At 36.5% G+C, this 23,793-nt stretch overlaps 1 protein-coding gene across 3 annotated transcripts in view; it reads left to right on the forward strand.

Moving 5' to 3' along the window:
- LOC139748240 (transmembrane channel-like protein 7) overlaps positions 1-23,793 on the forward strand; it is a 60,917-nt gene that overhangs the window by 28,533 nt on the left and 8,591 nt on the right. For 2 of the 3 annotated variants that reach the window (XM_071661117.1, XM_071661116.1), the window contains 9 exons: positions 6,697-6,843; positions 7,599-7,762; positions 11,165-11,362; positions 13,263-13,649; positions 15,610-15,761; positions 16,117-16,249; positions 18,026-18,117; positions 19,156-19,314; positions 22,115-22,401. In XM_071661117.1, coding sequence (XP_071517218.1) covers positions 6,697-6,843; positions 7,599-7,762; positions 11,165-11,362; positions 13,263-13,649; positions 15,610-15,761; positions 16,117-16,249; positions 18,026-18,117; positions 19,156-19,314; positions 22,115-22,401 — 1,719 coding nt within the window. Of the gene's footprint in view, positions 1-3,500; positions 4,014-6,696; positions 6,844-7,598; positions 7,763-11,164; positions 11,363-13,262; positions 13,650-15,609; positions 15,762-16,116; positions 16,250-18,025; positions 18,118-19,155; positions 19,315-22,114; positions 22,402-23,793 lie in introns of all 3 variants that reach the window. The other variant, XM_071661118.1, reaches the window with a different exon arrangement.

Genomic DNA, 23,793 nt, shown 5'->3' on the forward strand with positions numbered 1-23,793 from the left:
TTATAGGAAAAGAATTACGAATACACGATATAGAAGAGAAATCCATTTATATATCTATCTATCTATCTATCTGTCTATCTTTATATATATATATATATATATATATATATATATATATATATATATATATATGAGAGCTAGAGAGAGAAGCCCACATATATTACCTCTGTAGGACCTTTGGTGTGATAGATAACCAGCGGATTGCATGATTAAAGTTTTGATTCCGTCGAAATGGCATCTCAAATCGCAGAATATTTAGATTGAATTTGAAAATAAGTGAAAACTAAACGAATCTACATCCCAGAGAAATTAATCACATCTGGAGGCATGGGATTTCGACAAGGCTATTTTGCTCATATATCGGTAGCATCAGACTGGCAACATGAAAGCGATCGCAACTGATGATTTTCAGATGATGCATTTCTCTGATAATAAAATGTGCTTGAATATACATGCCGAATTCAGCAATTAAGACTTGTTGAACGTTTGAGATAGCACCGACTTAGGAAGGGATAATGCTATCACAAGTTAGTTTTTTTTTTTTTTTAGGATGCACGAACGAAGCATTTTGCATTTTTGTAAGAAAGGAATGAAATATATTGGCATACAGTCTGGACTCGCGTGACGTTCCCAACCCCTCTGACGCGTTGGCCTTCGCTGTGGATTGTGGACACGGTTACCATTGGCGAATACATTTCCCTCTTTTTTCTTTTTTTTTTTACATATTCATATTTTACTAGTTTCAACCTTCCGACCAATTTACATGTATTTTGCATTTATGATAAAGTTGTGCAATTCATTGCTTCATCACTCTACCTTATTCAGTGGCTCACTTTATCCCAAGCCCACATATATTACCTCTGTAGGACCTTTGGTGTGATAGATAACCAGCGGATTGCATGATTAAAGTTTTGATTCCGTCGAAATGGCATCTCAAATCGCAGAATATTTAGATTGAATTTGAAAATAAGTGAAAACTAAACGAATCTACATCCCAGAGAAATTAATCACATCTGGAGGCATGGGATTTCGACAAGGCTATTTTGCTCATATATCGGTAGCATCAGACTGGCAACATGAAAGCGATCGCAACTGATGATTTTCAGATGATGCATTTCTCTGATAATAAAATGTGCTTGAATATACATGCCGAATTCAGCAATTAAGACTTGTTGAACGTTTGAGATAGCACCGACTTAGGAAGGGATAATGCTATCACAAGTTAGTTTTTTTTTTTTTTTTTAGGATGCACGAACGAAGCATTTTGCATTTTTGTAAGAAAGGAATGAAATATATTGGCATACAGTCTGGACTCGCGTGACGTTCCCAACCCCTCTGACGCGTTGGCCTTCGCTGTGGATTGTGGACACGGTTACCATTGGCGAATACATTTCCCTCTTTTTTCTTTTTTTTTTTACATATTCATATTTTACTAGTTTCAACCTTCCGACCAATTTACATGTATTTTGCATTTATGATAAAGTTGTGCAATTCATTGCTTCATCACTTAGCCATTTTGATTTACAGAACTCTTAAACCAGTATTTTTCTCTGCTTAAATATGCTCCTCTTACAGTGTGCAGTTGTGATTTGTGTTCATATTAGGATATTCCCAGTTTTATACTGTAGCTTAGGCTTCACCTTCAAAAGCATCAGTCTGCCCGTGGCATTCCCAACACCGATGCCATTTACATCCATCCATCCATCCATCAACACACATCTGTATCTTGGTTCCGTAGTTATTTTACCTTTATTTTAGTTCCTTCTGACGGTCAAATATCACACGAGTATGATATATGACCAGGTTAATTATTAGGCAGTATCTCCGCCTCCGGAAGCTGCCATGGCCGTTGATAACAATAATGATGTCAGCAGCCATTGGGACACAACACCATCCTCCGCCCATCTCGCTTTACTGAAGCCTCATTACTGGCTCTATAGTGATGTTCTCTGGGCTGTTAATTGCTATCGAGGCTACAAGTTCGTAGATGAGTCAGGAGATGTTAGAATCTTTTCATGTTAGTAATGGCTTCGATTAATGCCACGAACGAGGCGACCTTATTGACTAGGGCCGACCTAATTTAGGGTCTCTGCCGGGTAGAGACCTAGAAAATATAAGCTCATGTATGACAGGGTTGTCAGTATGGATGAATTATTGGTTATACCTTTAGTTGTTATGAGATAAGTGTGACAAAGTTGTTGTTGTGATGGCTACAGAACGTCTTTATACAAGTTGACAACATGACGGGTTTTAGTATAGCCACAGTGACCATTGTTAGTGTTGCTTTTTTTTTTTTTCATTTGGTTACAGGTTGTTAACGTGGATGAAAATGGATGCTCGGACAAATTGCTTGTGTTGATATAAAGTGTCATGATTTTGAAAGTTATAGTGGGTGCTATAGTTGTTCAAGGTGTTAGTGTTGTCACAAAGTAGGGCCATAGATTTTTTTTTTTTATTGATATTCACGAGTTACCACTGCGATCCCCGGCTCCTGTAGCCTTAAAATTACTGGATGTAACCTGCTTGTAAGTTTACAATCTTCATGGGATTAATTTGGGCTGTTTTGAATTTGAATCATCTGCCCATGAAGTGACCCCCCCCCCCCCCCACTGATTAAATGGTTATGTAGATCTTGAGATGGTGTTGGTCAGTTTCAGAAAGGATATTATCAAGGCTGCGGTAAGAGCCTGTCTTGGAAGTCATGTTGGTAGGCTTAACGTCATACCCTTTGCTGTGGTTTAGTAAGTTAATTTTATGATAGTGGGAAAAATGACTTCAGGATAGAGGCTTGTGTGAGACTTGTTTCATGAGTGATTCAAAGTTGGAAATAATGCAGCCGTAGTTGAATGAGATGCCATAAGCTGCACTAAATTATGAAGGAACATCACAAATGCAATATGGACCTTGATAGTTCCTTTGGGTTTTCCCCGATAGTGGGAAGAAAAAGGGGGTTGGGGGGAGGGTAATGAGGGAGAGGGTTCACTGATTCCCTTCCTTGCCATTTTTTTCCCCCCCTGAACTGCACTCTTTCTGTCAGTCCTGGGCCATTAGCATGTCCACAAATACTTCCATATGGTACACAACAGTTCCATTCTTGCTTCAGACCATCATTTACCATACATAACACACAGGCCTCCCTGGTGTCCTTGGGCTATAGGCTTAGTCTTACACAGCCTGTGTTCTTATATTCTGATTTGGAATGGCTGTAAATTTTTGTTCTTAAAGCAAATATATCAATGAAAGTTCAGTTGACCACAGTAGATGTCCAAATATTCTGTTGAGAAATGTGAGGGCCTTAATTGTGTATATGAAGGACGTTTGCTGATTCATCTGAGGATTGGGAAATTTTTGGAACTGGTAGATGCAAACAAAATACCTTACTGCTTACTGTACTACATATATATTACCGTGATGTTCGTTTTTTATTATATTTTTGAAATGCCAAAGTCATCTATTGGAACTAAAGTATCAAATACTAATTGCCTGATTTTTTATTGCAGGGAATGTGCATCAATACTATGTGTGAACCAAAGTGATCCCCAAAGTTTGTGGAAAGTCAAATTATGGAAGTGCCAAGACTTATGGACAACCATTTATTAATTGAAGCATGAATTAGAAAATATTTATATTTTAGCTGGATGTAAAGGTTCTGTGATCATATTAACATTTTACTTTGCTGTACTGTTAGGGACTGCATTTGCACATGGGTACACCATGAGTGAAAAGTCTCCTTTTGAGATGATTTATCATTTTCAATGGATGAAAAGGATTACAACCTTGTTGTGGAACTTCTCACTCCACAGAAACCTGGAATTTCTTTGGTACTGATGGAAGTGCAGCTTTAAAATTGGAGGAGCCCCATAAAGGAGGTTCTGGGATTATTTGATTTAATTACAACTTGTGCTCTCAGCAAGCAAGACAGAAGTCCTAGATGAGTACTAAAAGGGAAACAACTTTTAAACAGACAGTGCACGATGATAGCAGTGACAGTGAGGAGGGCATAATTGTTACTTGTGAGTGAGAGGGAAATCTCCAAAAGGATAGTGTAGAGATCTGTTCAAAACATTTAGAAATCACACCAAGCCATATTCTCTGCACATTATCATCTGCATGACACTGCTTAAGATCTGTCTTCATTTATCATATCATTCATTTACATACAACAGAGGTCATATTGGAAGGTAAGGGAACCTTCAAGGGTAAGGTGGACAAGGCAGTTGATGAGGGCATAGGAGAAATCAAACTTACAAACGTACTTTTAAGCTAAAAGCTGATTTTTCAAGCTGATTACCTCTTGACTGCACTATTTAGTCAAAGTAAAGAATGCTACATGTGAGGAGGGTCTTCTTAGCAAGACTCAAAGTAAAGAATGCTACATGTGAGGAGGGTCTTCTGAGCAGGACTCAAAGTAAAGAATACTACATGTGAGGAGGGTCTTCGTAGCAGGACTCAAAGTAAAGAATACTACATGTGAGGAGGGTCTTCTTAGCAGGACTCAAAGTAAAGAATGCTACATGTTAGGAGGGTCTTCTTAGCAGGACTCAGAGTAAAGAATGCTACATGTTAGGAGGGTCTTCTTAGCAGGACTCAAAGTAAAGAATACTACATGTTAGGAGGGTCTTCTTAGCAGGACAGTTACTGATATCGTCAGTAGTAGTGAAAATATCTCTGTATTACACATCTTAAGATGACCATATAAGAGACCTTTCTGCTGGTAATGTCTTTGCATAGTTTAGTCTTCCAGTAGCAGGAAATTGCTGTGACTGAATAATGCATTGTGGTAAACCGATGGGCAAAAATCTTAGTAGAAAAGAGACACTTTGATTGCTGGAGGATGCACAGCTTGAGAAAGGAATTGTTAAGATAAGCCATCTAGGGATTAGCTGTAGCTTTCACTACTTGAGAAAGTATACCACAGCTAAAGGCTTTTCAAAATGCATGTTTTGCAAAACCATAAAAAACAAGGTTTATAGGGGTCTGCAAAGACTTTTGGCAGTAGATATGTACTAAGATGGTTTATTTGATCATGCTGATATGTTGCTATGGGGATATTAAGCTATGCTAAGACATTAACAAGCAAAAGGTCTCCTAGTTGGTGGTCATAAGATGTGTACTTGGAGATAATTGTTCTTCTTTGTGTTGATAACATCTGACCTTGTACTGCTAAGGAGATCTTTCTTTCAGAGATAAGTAGGTTATAAAAGTGGATTTAAGCCTAAAAGTATGTTTTTAAGCTAAAATTCTCTCTTGTCCTTACCTGTTGCCTGGTCTGCTCTCCCCTGTGGAGGTTTGGTCACCTCCCATTGTGGCATTTGCATTTTGAAATTGAATGACAACAATTGAGTACAGAACTTTGGCAGTGTGACACAGCAGATAAGGTGCAGAGAATATGGCTCAGTGGGTGATTTCTGTTTGGTTTTGAGTGGATCTCTCTCCCCTGCCCTGTTGGAGTCATTATTATTTTTCTTTTTGCATACTTGCATAGTTGGTGGTATCCTGTCTTGCTTAGGATAATCAAGTGAATTGGAGAGAAATACATAGTAAAGGACACGTATAAAGTCTAGCTTGAAAACATGTTTATCATAAGCTCAGAGCCAGTTTTATGTATCTCCAAGCAGGCAGCTAAAAGTTCTTATGTTATTTGTTGATTTATTCTCTTCTTCCTATATGTTTATAAAATTTTCTCCATCCCATATTCATTTATTCACAAGGGTTCCTTGGTTGTACTGTTCTTTTTGAAATAAGGTACATAGAATGTGTGAAGGTAGTTAATTTCTGCCTTTTTGATTAGTGTATTTAATGATTTTACCTTTATTTGACTGACATATGTTTGTATAGTTACTTTAATTCATAACTTATATTGTTTTACCAAAGGGGATGGTTGTGTAATTAATTTTTTGAGAAAAGTGAAATTGCAATATATTTTTTATTTTTTTCCAATGAGTAGGAAAATTATCCTGTAAAATCATACTGTATGGGTGTGCACTTACTACTGTCCTATCTATTTTAAGGGCAGAAAGGTTATTCATGAATCCATTTCTAGTGATACTTGTTATGTATGCAATGTTTTGACTACACTGCAAGCAGTGAAGAGTGGTTTGAAAGACAGAATGTGCAGTTGAATATTTTACGAATTGAAGATCATGAAAAGCATAGTAATTGCAAAAATCATAATGACTTTTCACTAGCCAGATATAACAAAATTTATATGCTCTGATCAGAAAATCTCCCTTATGCATCAGAGATGAAATCTAGTATTGTTGATGGGCACCCTTGACATAAGCTTGCCATCTGTCTTAAAGTTTTATGATAAGCAGTTCTTATTCTGTCTGTAATTGTTACTTTTAGCTGAAATGTCTGTTCTTGATGAGAAATGCTCTTTGTTTACCAAAATGTATGGTGATACTTGTCCCATATATAATAATTAGCAGTTGCAGTACACCATAACAAAAGGTATTTGCTGTAATCCAGTCTATGGATGGTGCGTGGCCATATAGTCTGATGTTACCTAACTGCCTGGAGACATGTATAAATAAATGAATTTATATATAATGATAAGAATTTTTAATATGCTATCTCATCTGTGACATTTCATTGTCCACAATCCTCTTTATTCTACTTTTGATTAGCACTACTGATACCACATTCTTACAGCTAGATTTTGGAATGATAAGTCTAATAGCAGACACTTTTCAGTCAATTCCATTGGTAGAGGAACAGTTCGTCGCAGAGCCTCGCAAAGGAGTCGAAGATGCCAGCCAACAACAACAACGGCAACTCTCGTACATACCAGCAGAAGAGGGTCAGACACATACCTTGAAGTTCTACCAGATCTCACTCAAGGTTGAAAAGTTTTAACTTTTTCTGTGATGAATTTATTGGTGTCTTGAACTAAAATGAATAGATTATAGAATATATTTTGGTGACAACATATCCCTCCTCTGATAGTGGTGGCTTAATGCTGTGTGAGTGGATTTAAAAACTATGTTTACTTTTGATGTGGATTTCTTTCTCTAATTTAATGCATTTTGCATATGACTTAGACATTACAAGCATGGAATGAAATCACGATTTGATTAAGGGTTAAGAACTAGTATGCACAGTTATGTTCAAAAGTAAATTCCTTTTTTTGCAGTTTAGCATCTATGCACTACCACCCAAATTGCCATCTGTTTCTGCAAATTCATTCTTTTAAGAATCATAAAAGATTAATGTATTTATAAACACATCCAGTGTAAGTTATCTGCTGCCATCCTTTCATTCTGAAGCAAAAGTCGTTCTGTGTATAATACACTGTATGTCATATCTTCTTCTCTCATGACCATGTCAGAATTCATGATAAATCAAAACTTTCCATAGTTTGTGTTTTCCTGATTTTTTTTCATACATATTTGCCATTTCCCACATTTACAAGGTAGTGTTAAGAACAGAGGACTGATCCTTAGAGGAAATATCCTCACTTGGCCTCCTTCTCTGTTCCTTTTACATAAGTAAATATTTGAAAGAAGGTAAAAGATAATAGAATATGCCCTGGAGAAAGGGAAGGTGAAAAGAAGATATTTTAAAGTTGTCCTCAAATGACATTACACATTTTTTAGGAGTGGATGAGGAAGAGACATGGGAAAAGCTTCAGCAAATTCGAGCTCATGCTGTTCCCATGGAGGAAAAACGTAAACTTAAGCGACAGCTCCAGTCAGCTCCAACACTCCGAACGCGTGGGCTAGCTGCCCTGAAACTCTCAAGACGAAAATTTTTATCTCAGGTATAGATGCGCAAGTTATATGATAACTGGATCTGTATTTTAGTGGTTTTTCTTAAAAGATATTTATATAATTGAATGTATGTGCCTTTATAGTGCCCTTGCTTAAAGGCAAGGAGAACAAAACTCAAATTTTAAGGGCATAAGTCTTTTTGAGTATACTTAGTAATGTGTATTGAAGGATGGTGATAAAGTAGTGGCATGAAGAGAACATTTGAATTGGGAAGAACAATGTGGCCACAAGAGAGGTAGAAGGTGTTTAGATCAGGTGTTTGCTTTGAAGAATTTGTTTGAGAAATAACTGGAGAAAGAGAGTGAGTTGTATGAAACAGAGTTGATAAAAGAGCCCTTGTGGAAGGTGATACAAATACTTGATTTAAATGGAATTATTAGATGTAAAGAAAACTATATGTATGAGTGGGAAAGGAAAAGGAAGAATGGTATTTGAAGGTGGGTCTGGTCTGCTTCAATTGATGTTATCAAGATTGCTTTGTTTCTTTCTGAATAGGATGATGAGGGATTTTAATGCAAGGGTCATAGAGCAATGGCTAGGTCATCAGTATGCTGGGAGCGGGAGTCCATATTGGAGGTATTAATGATTAGCTGGTGTTTGCAGATGCCACACCTCTGGTGGTAGACTTTGAAAAGAGAGTAAGATAATGAGGTGAAGCAGGATGGTTAAGTGTAAGTTTGAATGGGGAAAATGAGGAGGAAGTCAAGTGCTGTAGAAACCTGAGAGTGGATGTGACAGCTGATGGAATCATGGAGGCTGAAGTAAGTCTAAGGGTAGGAGAAGGGGGCAAGGACCTTGGTGCATTAAGGAAGTTAAGATCAATGTCTTACAGAGCAAAAGATGTATATATCTGAAGGTAAGGTAGTTCTGACACTATTTTCTGGATGTGGGTCTTGGGCCCTGAATGCAAACAAAAAGAGGAGAATGGAGAATGTGTGAAGAAATATGTGGTATAACGTGGGTTGATTATATAAGGAATGACAATGAAGGAGAGAAGTGTGGTTGTTAGTGCAGTCTGATTTTGAGGATGTGTTGAAATAGTTCAGTCATATGGAGAGGATTAGAAAAGAAAGAAGCCATTAGGGTGGGCTAATGCATAATACAAACCACTTATCTAGTTGATTATCTATACTGTTTTCTCTGCTTCTGTGTAAACTTTATAATTATCAGCCTTGCTCTCCATTTCCTGCACCAGTGAGGTGGCGCCAGGAAACAGACAAAGAACAACCCATACACTCGGAAAGCAAAAATGGGTATGTTTGAAGGAATAGTGGTTCCAACAATGTTGTATGGTTGCGAGGCATGGGCTATGGATAGAGTTGTGCGCAGGAGGGTGGATGTGCTGGAAATGAGATGTTTGAGGACAATATGTGGTGTGAGGTGGTTTGATCGAGTAAGTAATAGTAGGGTAAGAGAGATGTGTGGTAATAAAAAGAGTGTGGTTGAGAGAGCAGAAGAGGGTGTTTTGAAATGGTTTGGTCACATGGAGAGAATGAGTGAGGAAAGATTGACCAAGAGGATATATGTGTCAGAGGTGGAGGGAATGAGGAGAAGTGGGAGACCAAATTGGAGGTAGAGAGATGGAGTGAAAAAGATTTTAAGTGATTGGGGCCTGAACATGCAGGAGGGTGAAAGGCGTGCAAGGACTACAGTGAATTGGAACGATGTGGTATACCGGGGTCGACATGCTGTCAATGGATTGAACCAGGGCATGTGAAGTGTCTGGGGTAAACCATGGAAAGTTCTGTGGGGCCTGGATGTGGAAAGGGAGCTGTGGTTTTGGTGCATTATCACATGACAGCTAGAGACTGGTTGTGAATGAATGGGGCCTTTGTTGTCTTTTCCTAGCACTACCTCGCACACATGAGGGGGGAGGGGGTTGTTATTTCATGTGTGGCGAGGTAGCGATGGGAATGAATAAAGGCAGACAGTATGCATTATGAACATTTGTATATATGTATATGTCTGTGTGTGTATATATATATGTATACATTTAGATGTATAGGTATATATTTTTGCACGTGTGGACGTGTATGTATATACATATGTATGTGGGTGGGTTGGGCCATTCTTTCGTCTGTTTCCTTGTGCTACCACGCTAACGCGGGAGACAGCAACAAAGCAAAATATATATGTATGTATATATATATATATATATATATATATATATATATATATATATATATATATATATATAAATGCCCATACTTGTACATATACATATCAACATGTACACTTTTACATACATATCCATACACATGCACAGACATAAATATACATGTACATATTCAAGGGAAAGTATTTATGAATTTTGGAGAAAGTGAAAAAGTATTTGTCCCATGTTGATTTCTAATTTCATACAGTAATGAGTTTGATAACCTCTCCATCTTCATTTATGGGCTCTTATATACTTTTGTTTAATATCTTTTAAATGCAGGGAGGAATTTCTGTCAGGAGAGTAAGGCATTTCTGTGAATAAGAAAGGAAGAGGGTAAGTGATTCCAGGTTAAGTTGGGCCTGTGTCATGGGTGTGTGATGTCACCATGGCTACTTGTATCACTTTTAGGATGCTGCCTTCAGAAGAGGATGGTTTGAAATGAAGACTAGATCTTCATGAAGGTCTCTGTGTATGTGACTTTGAATAATGACATATGTTTATAGCTTAGGGAAAGTGTAAACCAATGGAGCATGATCTATTAAACTATTTACTGTTATATATTTTGTTTTTTTACACTATAACACTTTCTATATACACTGTTTCTTCCCTTATTATATTCTGTTCAATCATCACTCTGTTACCACAGAAGAAACTTCTTTACATCTTTGCAAACTCATTTCTTGTGAAGTATCTTTGTGTGCTCTCTAGTGGTTAATGGTATTTTTGAAAGGCTGTTCAATATTCACTTCATCAGAATCTTTAAGGTCATAATCATTTCTCCGCTTTTCCTTTTCTGTTTCATTAACATCAGTTTACAGTGTTCTTTCCCTATAACTCTATTCCCCTTGTTTCAGATATGTTTTTTTGTTGCTCTTAATAGCCTTCTCTAGTTAATCTATATATGATTTCAAGTGGAATAACCAGACTGGTGAGTTTTTTACTGTAATTTGTGTCTTCTGTCTCTCATGAACACTTATTTCATGGCTATCTTACCATGGTTTGGGGTGTATTATCCTTTGCTGATTCCTTCCTCTTTATATGTGTACATACTTCCATTGTTTTACTAATATTAATTATGTACATGTTTAGTTTTATACATTCTAAACTGTTACATAGATTTTGCATCCTTTTCAGTGTTTGATTTTCATTGATGTGTGATAGACTCAGTTTTTATTTTCTTGAGATTTCATAGTGCACTCCATACAGATTTAAGAATATGGATATCTCTTCACAGGCAAAGAGTAAATTACGAGAAATCATCTCTAAAGTAGAACTATGGCATTGGAGTTTGCGATATGTTGAAGGAAATTTTGGCACGGGCCTTGTGGCTTTTTTCACCTTTATTAAGTGGCTACTGTACCTGAACCTCTTCACTTGTGGGTTGTTAGCTGTCTTCATACTTGTGCCACAGATTCTTTTAAAACATCCAAAGGTGAGTATATGGTTGTGGAAGTTGTGTCCATGTATGCATTATGATATTTCCAGGGTAAATGTAGCTGAGGTTCATTTTCATTGATCTGACCCTTAATTTTTTTATTCAAAGGTAGTGGTTAAAGACCCATAGCTAACTCTTATTTTTTAATGCTAGGTAGTTGGAAAAGTATGGACTGAGCTTACCTCTCAGGCAAAAGTAGGTACCTCAAGCTCAGTTGATAGTGCAGGACATGCAAATAAGTAAAGCTAATATTCCTTATCATGACAGTGGTAGTAACTACTACTTACTCAATCGAAATAGATAAAGATGAATATCATTTAGCAGAGACTGACATTAAGAGAGCTAATGACCTTAACTCTTTCTGACAAGATTAATGAAATGGAACAAGATACAAATGGAATTGATTTTAGAAAGACTTGAAATATGAATACTGTACTAATGCAAAAGTTATATATGAAACTGAAAATAGTTGAAGGTATGATAATGTGTTAGAGAAAGAAAGATGCTTAGAGATAAAGAAAAACATTGGATGAGTAGAAAAGAATGGAAAAAGAGAAAAAGCAGGGAGGAAGGAGAGGACAGAAGAATTTGAAGAAATATTAGAAATACTGACAAGAAAGTAATGATACAACATGGAAGAGAAGAAAGGGTGAATAAAGAGAAAATAATTAACATAATGGAAAAGAACCCAAAAGTATTATTTTGCATGTGAACAAAGAACAATGATACCATGATTAGGCCTATTTATATCTGGGAAAAGTATGATAATAACCTCAAGAAAGTATGCAAGATGTTGATTGACCAATACCTCTATCTTTACCTTTATTTTTATGCCTGGACACTGTAAAGTTGATGTACTATCCTCTATGGCATTTTGATGGTTACTGAGCTATTTTCAAAATATATGGGCAAAGGATGTGATGTAAGGACAGAGATAAGTGGAGACTCTTTTGCCATGGTATTCCTCTTAATGGGAGTTCATGGAGGGAATGCGTGTCAGAGATATAGGTACATAGATAAAAAGGATATGGAAACATTGTCAGAGTTGCAAGTAACTGTTTGTTTATTCACTGCTTTGCTAATTACCTTTTGCATGATTTTTGAATGCCTCAGACCTTATGCATTTCCTCATAGTTAACTGCCAGAGGTGTCCCATATCTTACATGGCCCATCAGCAGTCATTGGTTAAGACTGGTTTGTTTAATGATCAGTGCTTGCAGGTCATTGATGTGAATGTGATCTATCATCGTTGTATTTGTTGGGGATTGTAAGATGTGTAAGTACAATTTGCTTAAGTGTAAGTTAGGAGTAAGCTTTTTATCTGTATTTGGTGATTGGTGGTTAGTTATGGATTAGTGTTGATGTGAAGGTTTTAATGCCATTGCAAAGAAATTCTACAACACGCAGGGAATAAGTGGAAAGTATTCTTTCTCCCCTATACCCAGGGATAAAGCTATGTTAGTACATCAGTGAAATTAACCTGAAATTATGGAGTTACTAACTAAGCGAGCAGACACCTGAACATATGTAAGCACATCCACTAGATGTGATGTAGCTTACAGATGGCAACATGCATGGAGATGTGGCAAGGCTTTCAAAGACATAAGAGTACTCTTGCCATAAATGGAAAAGGTTTTGTGAAGCTGTGAGGTAAACCCTCTTCCTGCATCAAATGGATGTAATGTAAAGCAAATATCTCCACTTCTAGCACCAAAAAGGCTTATCAGTGGATGAAGTTAGATCATGGTACTTTCACCTTTTTGGGCCAGTTTTAAGGTTGCTTATGAATATATCAGCTCAAGTATTGTAGATTTTCTTAGCAGAATATCAAAGCTTTGTTATATACTGTTTAAAGTGTATTTCTTAGTTTTTCACATTGCATTTTTCTGTCCTACAGGATAGTTGCAGTATAGACGACAATCAGATCCTGGACTATGACAATTACACATCCTCATTGTACAATAATGAGACCAACTGCTGCTATGAGGAATACCAGGAGAGAGTGGTCAAAGAATCTCAAAATATTAATAGGCCATTTGTCATTCAAATGGTGCAAGATGGTGTGCAAGGAACAGGAGAGCTAGAACTGTCATATCTTTTTTATGGGTTTTACCCAAGGCACATACTCATCTTAGATGAAAATCGGGGCTGGAAGTATAATTTGCCTTTAGCGTACCTACTAGTAGTAGTGGTGACACTGGTCCTTAGCTTGGTACTTATGGTGCGGGCAGCAGCTCGCGGTCTGAGAGAGAGTCTCAGATCATCGGAGGGACAGTTCTATCAGGTATACACATGCTTATTTTCCACTTTTGTTTCAGTTCATAGTGTATTCTTGGCTAGCATATGATAGTTGTTTTTAGATTACTATTAGAATATTATGTGACTGGGATTCTTCTGGACGTGTAGTCTGATTGTCTGCTCTCTCAGCTACACTCTTTTTTATAAGCGGCGCACATCACTCTTACCCTTTCATTACTTACTGGATCAAACCACCTCACACCTCATATTGTCCTCAAACATTTCATTATCAAAACATCCACCTTTCTCTGCTCAACCCTGTATCTTGCTTCCCCACAATATTGTTGTGACTACTATTCCTTCAAACATTCCCATTTTTGTCCTCCCAGATAATGTTCTCTGTTTCCACACGTTCTTCGGTGCTTCCAGAACCTTTGCCCCTTCCCCCACCCTATGACTCACTTCTGCTTCCATGGTTCTGTACGTTGCCATGTCCACTCCCAGATATCTAGAGCATTTCACTTCCTCCAATTTTTCTCCATTTGAACTTACACTCCAGCTACCTTGTGCCTCAACCCTGCTGAACCTAATAACCTTGCTTTTATTCACATTCAATCTCAATTTTCTCCTTTCATACTTTCTTCCAAATTCAGTCTCCTGCCTCTGCAGTTTTTCACTCGAATCTACAGCCAGTGCCGTATCATCAGTAAATAACAACTGACTCACCTCCCAGACCCTTTTATTCCCCACAGACTTCATACTTGCCCCTCTCTCCAAGATTTGTGTTTACTTTCCTTTGATTTAAGAAATTTCATCTCAAGGGATTGCTTTTGACATTTTAGTCTTAAACAGTTTAACAGGTTTTTTGAGTTACTTCATTCTTGATAGACAAATCAGCTGTTTATGTATTGTTAAGGTAGATAAGCACATCTACATAAACCGCTGCTTGCCACTTCTTTTCAATACTAGTTTGACATTTCCCTAATACTGTCAGGATTGTGTAGGATCTTATTTATATTTGCGTACCAGCCGAATCCTGTTGGGAAGAAAAAAGTTTTGAATGCATGAAAAGCTCATTCTTCTTACTGGTGAGGACAGTGAGGAAGTCTCCCATTTTACTTTTATTTCTAGCATTGTGGTTATGGGATTTAATGGGAATGAGCTTTAGGTATTTGCATGGACACAGTATGGCTTTGGATCCATGACAAGGCCATTTAGAAATAGAGGAGATGGTGGTGAGCACACATAGTTAACCTGAAGAGACTTTGAGCCACTAGGTCATGGAAAGAATTGCTACATAACAGGGAGCTGATAGTGAAGAAAGAAGGTTTTGCAAATCTCAGGGCATAATGTATTTCTTCTTCTTTCAGGATATTATCGGAATTTGCTTCATACTATCCAAAAGGAAGAAGGGCTCTCTCATTTTTCTTGTGCACAAGCACATTTCATATCTTCCATAGCTACTATGTGCTTTATGTTAACAGCTAAAAAGTTATAACCATTGCATGTGCCTTCTCCATAGTACTACTTTAATGAAGAGGACAAAAAATATTCAAAGGATTTAACATTGAATCCCTTGTGGCAATGTAAGTTCAAGTCAAGTATTTGAAGTGCCATTTTTGCCACTTAGAACTCTTGTTCTTTCATTTCAACTCTACACATAAAATATCCCGTAACTCAGGCATAGGGATTGACTCTGTGAAGAGCATGCCCATTTGATTTTTATGTTGTTGATTGATTTGTCAGTTTAACATGATCAGAATGAAGACTGGGATTCATTTTATATTGTACTTGATATTTCATAACTTTGGTTGAAATTTATGTGTGTAATCTTATTAATATATGATATGGCCAGCTTTTAAAAGTAGTATGTAAGCATTTTTCTAGAGGTACTATTGCACTCATTTCCATTGCTGTACAGTGCTTTGTATATCATCATTATCGTCCAAAGTATTGTTCTGTGAATGTATATTTCAATGTTTTTGTTTTTCTTTATTTTTCTTCAGTACTGCAACTTAATATTTGGTGGTTGGGACTACTGCATTGAGAACAACAAAGCTGCTTCTATCAAAAAGAAAGCCATATACAATGAGCTCTGTAACCATTTGGAAACAGAAAGATATAACGATGAAAAGGAACAAAGAACAAAAAGAGAAAGGTAAGAAGTATAGGCATTATAGTGTGCAAATTTTGAATTTTAGGGGTAAAGGTTGAAGGAAATAAGGATAAGAGGAAAAGTAGCCTTAGTCCTTAGGATATATCATTGATGCAGAAGGTTCTTTGTATGTACATAAAGGTGTTCATGGAGAAGGTGGCACAGTCTGCATACACCATACTGATAATGATGATTACATCCGTATACCTTGCTGATAATGATAATTGATGAGAGAATTTGTGATTCAAAGGTAAAAGTGATACAGAGTAGAGAAAATCAGTGATTTTTATTGTTATTTGATGAAAGTAGTACTTTTTCATCTGAGATATCATACATCATTGAAGAATCCTTTCCACAGGTGTCGATTGTACTTTATACGTCTCATAGTTAACATGGTGGTGTTGTTCTTGCTCTCTGCTTCTTTCATTGCCATCTTCTACAGCACCTCTTTTGCCTTTAGCCAACTGAGAAGTTTGAAGAGCAACTTAGAGGTAAGTCATTAACCACTTTCTGAAAAATTCTTAGGTAGAGGAGTAGTTGGGATTGCTCATTCATACCGATGATGCTGTACTTAGGAAAATAAAGAAGTCAGCAAATATGAAAATGCTTCTACAGTAGGCCTTCTTTCTTCTGTTAATGGGTCTGCTTGAGCATGATGGTGAGTTGACACATGCTTATAAATCTCCTCCAGCTTTCATCCTGAGTAAAAATAAAATTACAAAGAAAATCCCTAAAGCCATATTAGTGTGGCCCATGCTTAATCACAGTTGATGAAATATGAGTAATTAGTTGTGAAAATAGTACATAAAAACTGCAGTCAAAGTAAAGTATGCCAGTAGATAGTTATACTTCACCTCAGGCTCTGTGCCCATTAAGTTGTGGAAAGTCTCATACCACATTGCTGAAGAGTTCAGTTCCTTCTTATCCTAAGCTTTTATAGAGTACACATAATGATGACTGAGTATGGAAATTTGTCTAACTTGCCTTTCCTGAACATCTAATGCTTAAGTTGTGCACATTGTACTGAGAGATATCTGAAGATCTGGAGGTGATCTTGAAGTAATTTGACCAACTGGCAAAGCCTCACCTTTCATATTTCACTAGTTAAGTTTGAGTTAACACCAGTTCAGTGATTTGACCATTACTTATTTTGATAGTGAACAGATTACTTAATTTAGATTTTTCATGTACAAAAAAGAATAAGCTACAATATTCTGATACCCTCATATTTTGTAATTACCTATGTGTAGTGGACAGGGAGTTTTATGCTCTTAGGATTCTATCTGCCAGACATTCTCTTCTATCATACAAATTCATAAATTTATTTTTTGATGGCTGCATTAACCACATCTTTTCTCATTCTGTTCCATTAATCCAACATTCCTTTACCATAAAAGATCTTCCTTACATCATAGTTTAGGAAGAAGTGAGGAGTTTTAACTAACAGAGTAATGTGTATGTGTGAGTAGGTAGAGAGGAGGATGAATGGTTCTAGGTGAAGAGGAATTTGTAGCAAGAGTGTTTTATGTCACCATGGCTCTTTGATTTGTGTATGGGTGTGGTGGTAAGGGAGGTAAATGTAACAGTCTTGGAGAAGGGTCAGATGTGCAGTCTGTTGTTGGTAAGAGTGCTTGAGAGGTAAGTCAGTTGTTTTTGTTGGTGGCACAGTGCTGATGACTGATTTGAGTAAGAAACTGCAGAAGTTGGTGTCTAACTTTGGGAGAGTGTGTGGAAGGAGAAAGTTGAGAAATGTGAAATGTGAATGAAAGGAAGGTTACTAGGATTAGCGGGGCAGAGAGACCAGTTAAAAGAGAGACATCATCATATCTTTGCATCTTATATGGATTTTGATCTATTAACCTGCTTTGCCTTTTCTAATACTTTCATTGCTCATCTTAGCTTCCTTCTCATCCCATCTCATTAGTGTTTAGGCTATAGATACAGGCTTTGTTTTCAACTGAATGTTTTCTAAATATTAAAGGGATGTAGCTGTCTTTGGATCATAGAATTCATGGTTAAGTGGTGATAGGAGCTTTTATTTTCCTTACTAATTCTTTAGTTTACTCAGACCAACCCATATTCTGTAGCCTTCAGCCTTTTTTTTTACTTAATGCATGAAATATGTAAATATTCAACACAAATCTGTATGAGTAAATTGCTTCATTACACCTATGCAGCATTAGAGAAATGTACATTTTTATCTAGATGAGGACTTGTTCATATGCCTTTGAATCACAAATTTTAAGAATTCATTGTTTGCTTTACAGGATGAAGAGGAAACACTCAAGATACTTTTCTATGAATATCTCCCTTCTGCAGTCATTGTCACACTCAATATCATCATCCCTATCATACTCAGGTAAGTCTTATTAAAAACTGTTGCAGCTGCAGATGATTTACTAACTGACTACCTGTTTCATGCCTCTACATTCTTTTTGTTTATAGAGTTGGGACTTTATCCTAAAGATATCTCATGCAACCTTCATCTCCGCATTCGTATGACAGTTTCAGTTTTTATTACCATGATCAGTCGCTTGATTCTATTTTAACTTTTACTTAAATGTTTTAGAGCCTTTCTCTCCATTCTTGCTAAGTTTATTACATTAATGTAAAGATGTTGCAGTTGGTTTCTTGATATGCGTATTCTTTATTTCCCAAACTCTATATTCTCCTAGAGTTCTGTCTGTTATCAGCAAAAGTTCCTCTGCATTTCATCTCTTAACTTTTGTTTATTTGATCATCTAAAATTGTGAATGTGGCAGTAATGTTGCAGAGGCTATATATACTGATCCCCCATTGAAAATGAAATTTTTTTTAATGATGATAGTTAGGGAGATAGGATAGAAAATTGTAAATATCGTAGTTCAGCTACCAGAACTGTTGCTTTATAGTAATGAAGAAGTGGTCAACCATCTCTTTTTGGTCATTCAGCAAAACTTTCTGCTAGATTTCTTCAGAACTTGTCCTGAATACACTTAGGTATAATACCATGAAGGTTTGTTTCTTGGAAGCCTGATCTAATCTTTTTCTCTGGACTGTCATTAACCCCTTAACTCCTTTCCAACTCAGTGAATTTGTTTTTCAAATTGTTTTATTAAGGCATTCATTTGGCAGTGGAAAAGAAATCACTCCAGAAGTATTTTTGTCTATTATTTTTGCTGAAGCAATGTCAGCTCATGCAAATTATGTCACAATACTCATTCCTTTATAAGGAGTATCATGATTTTTTTTTGTTATAAGAAAAATACTTTTTCATGATTATTTTTTTGGCAAAGCAACTGCATTTCTGTCTTGTTACTTTAAACTATTTCAAAGGCTATTCTGAAAGTGATGAAACAAAGGGTTCTTTATGTGTTGTCTTTTTATTGTCTGTTCTCGATATTTTTTTCCCCCCTAGGATTCTTGTGGAAGTTGAGCATTACACACCTAACTTCATCTTGGTGCTGACACTTGTCCGCACTGTGTTTCTGCGATTGGCTTCACTTGTGATCCTCCTCTTTTCCATCTATCATCGCATCAGTCAGTGTTCCACCCCAGAGACTGGCTTTTGTATAAAGTACGTACAGCTCACTCATTTTTATAATGATATTTTTGTACTTGGAGAAAGAGAATGAATTGTATGTGTCAACCATGGATCTGGAGAAAGTGTATGATAGGATTAACAAAGAGGCTTTCTGCAAGGTGTTACAGGCCTATAGGGTAAATGGAAGGTTATTAGATTTAGTAAGGAGTTTTTATCAGAACATTAAGGCTTGTGTTTGAGGAGCAAGGGAGGAAGGTAAGTGGTTCTAGATGAAGATGGGTTAGCATGAAGGATGTGTAATGTCACATTAGTTCTTTGAATTATCCTCATTAGGTGTTGAAACTGAACACAGCCTCATTGAAGAACTTTTCTCTCCAAAGGAATCCACCCTCTCTTTATTGCTGATGTTAGCAAAACCTTGAAGTTGTGGGAGGACAACAAATGATTGGATGAAGTATCTCAAAGAGGAATCAGAGAAATGATGTAAAGTATGAATATGTTTGATATAAGAATCTACTGATGCTCAGCTAGAGTTATAGTCACTGTGTACTGTATGGATGAAATAATCGTTTGATTGTACATTTTTTGGATAGTCTTCGGATATGAAAACCAAGGTAAAACATGGAAGTAATTTAACATTGCCCAAAAGATAATCATTGGTATATCTTGGTATACCTATATGGATAGATTGTGATAATTCAAGGAAAGAAGCTGAAGTTGAGATACTTGAAAATATGGTCAGACAGTGGATATAAAACACAGAAAGTGTAATGATGATAAGTACAAAATAGAAAGTTTAGATAATGATGAGTACAAAAGATTTATTAGTGAGTGTGGAATGGGCAAATCCAAGGGGAAATAGATCAAGGCAGTTATATCCCTTATTAGAAGTTTTGGTATTGAGGATGAGATAATCAGATTGAGATTTATTTTCATGTGGATCAGACATATTAATTGAAAGTATTGTCTAAAGGAACTCTTAAGAGGAGTTATTGAAAAGAGATGAAAGAAAACTTTAGGAATATAAAGTGATATGATTGAAAGTAAAGAGTCATATGATCTTATACATATGGAAAGAAAAGGCTTAAGAATATTTTTATGCTTAGGTTAAGGGAAGTTACTAAAAGTAGGTGGGAATATGGAAGGAGCAGGTAGGACAAGATTTCTTTTACAGAAGAAGAGGGTACACTTGAGCATAATCTTCAAGAGAGTAACATACTGTCTAGGATTAGAATAAGTGGAGGCAATATGAATAATGATGTTATTAGATTGATAAAATGTAATGATTAGGTAGTTTAATTTTGGAAATGATGTTGACAGAAGAATGTTAATTGATGCCTAAATGTGCAAAGCCAGTTACAACTGGTATTATAATACTGGTACCTCACTATTTTGGATGTTGTCCATTTTATGCTGAGAAAATTATAAAGATTAATATTAATTAGTTGAACTTGTCAGTGATGGCCAGACCATGGACATATTTATATTGTATGGACTTATTTTGATTTTCCTGCCAAAATGTCGGCTGCCATCAATATACTCTACCTTATAAGAATTGATGCTGCAATAGGGTCTTACCTTAGAAAGGTGAGACCATGTTATATCCTTGAATCATTGGTGGGAATTTGAGCATAGACTCAAAATCTTACTATGCCATGTCTTGACAAGCCTTCCTGTATAGGAAAGCATCCATCTAGAGGAATCCACTTATCCAGTTACAGGCCCTGAGATCATGTGTCAAGTCATGTGTTTGGGATGCATGAGGCAGGAGCTATGTGTAGAGAGTTTTATCATTATTTTCTTTGGGATAGCTTAACCTTCTACACTTACGTGGTAGATTTCTAGATCTCCAGGAGTTTTAGAACTTTATTGACAATATAGATCTATAGTGTTTCCTTTTGACATCTCTTCCTTCCAGCCTTTGGTTGTGGGAGAGCATAAGTGAGATTTACATAGTGTCCAGACATGTGGATTTTTCTCTTTTGATGTGATGATTTATGGGTGTACCATAGTTTAGCTCAGGCCCAGAGTTCCTGGCCAAAATTATATAAAGATAAATGGAAAGAAATTTTATTGTAAAGGTGATAAGCTTTACTTACTGGGTTATGTCTTCCTCATCGGAAAATCTTATCTCAGCATTAGTGTACAATAGTGCTCACAGTAACATGATATATAGATGAAATAAGGGAAGTTGGAATAGGTTTGAAAGTATTAGAGGAATGCAAGATTGAGTTATCAAGATGTAATTGCATTTGGTCATTTTGTTTAAGAAAGATCCTTGATTAAAATTAGAAAAAGTATGGGAAGTAGAGCAGAGCCATGAGGAACACCACTTTTGACGAGGATGAAGAGGGTATCCATTAGCATTTACTTGAGTGGACCATTAAGAGGAAAAGTGGGATATAAGTGGACAGAGTGAAAGAGGAAAGGCAGAAGATAGAAGTTTGCTAAGTATACTTATTATAATTCTGATGTAGATGTGACATGCTATCAAAAGCTTTGTAGATCATAAAGGACTCTATATAGAGCTCTCCTTGTAAAACACAAGTAGTAATCATATACACATCTGCAGCAAAGGATTTCGCCTTGTGGTCTACTTTGAAGCTCATAATGCAGAGGACCTGATCTCATGTATGAGAAGTTGACATAATGTCATGGTAGGAATCTAAAGTAAAAAATGCTTTATTTATAAACTTTGAGGAGTTAAGAGAAAATTGGGTAAAGCAGAAAATTAATAGTACATTGGCTGAAGGTATATGTGTGTTATTACAAAGACAGATGTATTTTTGCACAAAGGAAATTATATTTACTCACTGTACAATTGTCCCTACAGTGAAGAGTGTGATCAGCCAAGATGTTGGGAGACCTATGTTGGTCAGCAGCTCTACAAACTGGCAATCTTGGATTTGATCATTATGTTCATATCAACCTTCCTAGTCAACTTACCACGCAAGGTGATTGGCCACAAGCTGATGCGGGGCAGCCGTATTGGGGCAGCCATAGGAGACATTGAGTTTATAATTCCTAAGCATGTGTTGGATATTGTATATGGCCAGACACTCTGTTGGCTTGGAATGTTCTACTCGCCTTTACTTCCAGCAGTGACCTGCATCAAACTAGGTATGGGTATTTACTTTTAAAAACATAAATTAAATACCATCACAACATTATCATTAGTATTGAAATGAAATAGATTAAGTATAATCACTTTACTGGGTTGTCTTAACATAATTTCACTGTAAGTTTTGATCAATATTTTGGTTTTATTTTGATACTATTTGTATATTTTTACATTCAATTGCATGTAAGGATCTGTCCTAGTTGCAGCTATACTCATTGTTCATTGTATTTGTATTGAAAAAGACATCAATTTTGAGAAATGGACATCAAGAAGTTTGTTACAAAGCACAAATTGAATGAATTAGAAATAGTGAACTAAATGTTCCCGGAAAGAAGGGAAGAAATGTAGGAAAAAAACCCAGCTCCAATTCATGTTCAACTCAGCAAGTTAAATGCAATCAGTGTAGTTGTGCTGATGATGATCTTAAGGATATTGTATTGCATGTAAATTCATTTAGAAACCTATGATCTTAAACACGGCGTATTTGTGATGACATAGTCTAGCCTGCACTCCTCTGACCCAGGTAGCTGTCTTCTCTTTCTGCCTCACCCACACATGGACCACTGGCATTCTGTCCACAAACATACAATCTCTCTTTTTCATACCTAACACTTAACACACACAGCTCATTCTTTGTAATTCTAAATTTTCCTTTGGTGAGCACTGCGTTTTGGCAAAATGGTATGAGTGATAGATAGAAGTACTAGGCAGGAGCATTAGTTAGAAACATTATGTAGGAGCATTAGGTAGAAATAGTCAGTAGGAACTTATGTAGGAGCCTCTGCAAACATTAGAGTTGCCCTCTACTAGTGGCCTGTTAAGGGTGGTGCACTAAAGGCTAAGAAGCAGCAATTGAGTTCACTAGTTATAGAGACTCTATATCTATGGTCACCCCCTAGAGGGAGTTCCAGTTGAAACAGGCATCAGAGATGTAGATAGATTGACACCCGCAGTAAATTATGATTTTAAGAAGGATGCAAAGGAGCTGTACTGTTTCCATCAAGAATGGTTAAGTCACAATGCAATGATGCATAGTTATTCCAAGTTCTCTTTGTCATAGGATGGAGGGAGTCTTCATTATTGTGCCCTTCACAGAGTACAAAGATTTTTGTAAAATTGCAAGAAATCATAGTTCAAGCACTTGACCCTGAAATGCACTAGTTAAATGAAACTAAGTTTTAGGCCATTAGAAACAAACCAGAAATAAGCATTGTGTGTCAGCTGGATATTTCTGTGAAGCAGAAGTTATTTCCTATACTGTTAACCATTTTAATCTGTAGCACAAATAACATTACTTTACCTGGGAAAAAGCAGCACAACTGGAAATGTTCCAAGCCTTTAAGTTTGGCAGTGAAGCAGATGAAATGCTACAGAAACACTGGAAAATTCTC

The sequence above is a fragment of the Panulirus ornatus genome, chromosome 73 (genome assembly GCF_036320965.1).
Source record: "Panulirus ornatus isolate Po-2019 chromosome 73, ASM3632096v1, whole genome shotgun sequence".
Lineage (NCBI taxonomy): Eukaryota > Metazoa > Arthropoda > Malacostraca > Decapoda > Palinuridae > Panulirus > Panulirus ornatus.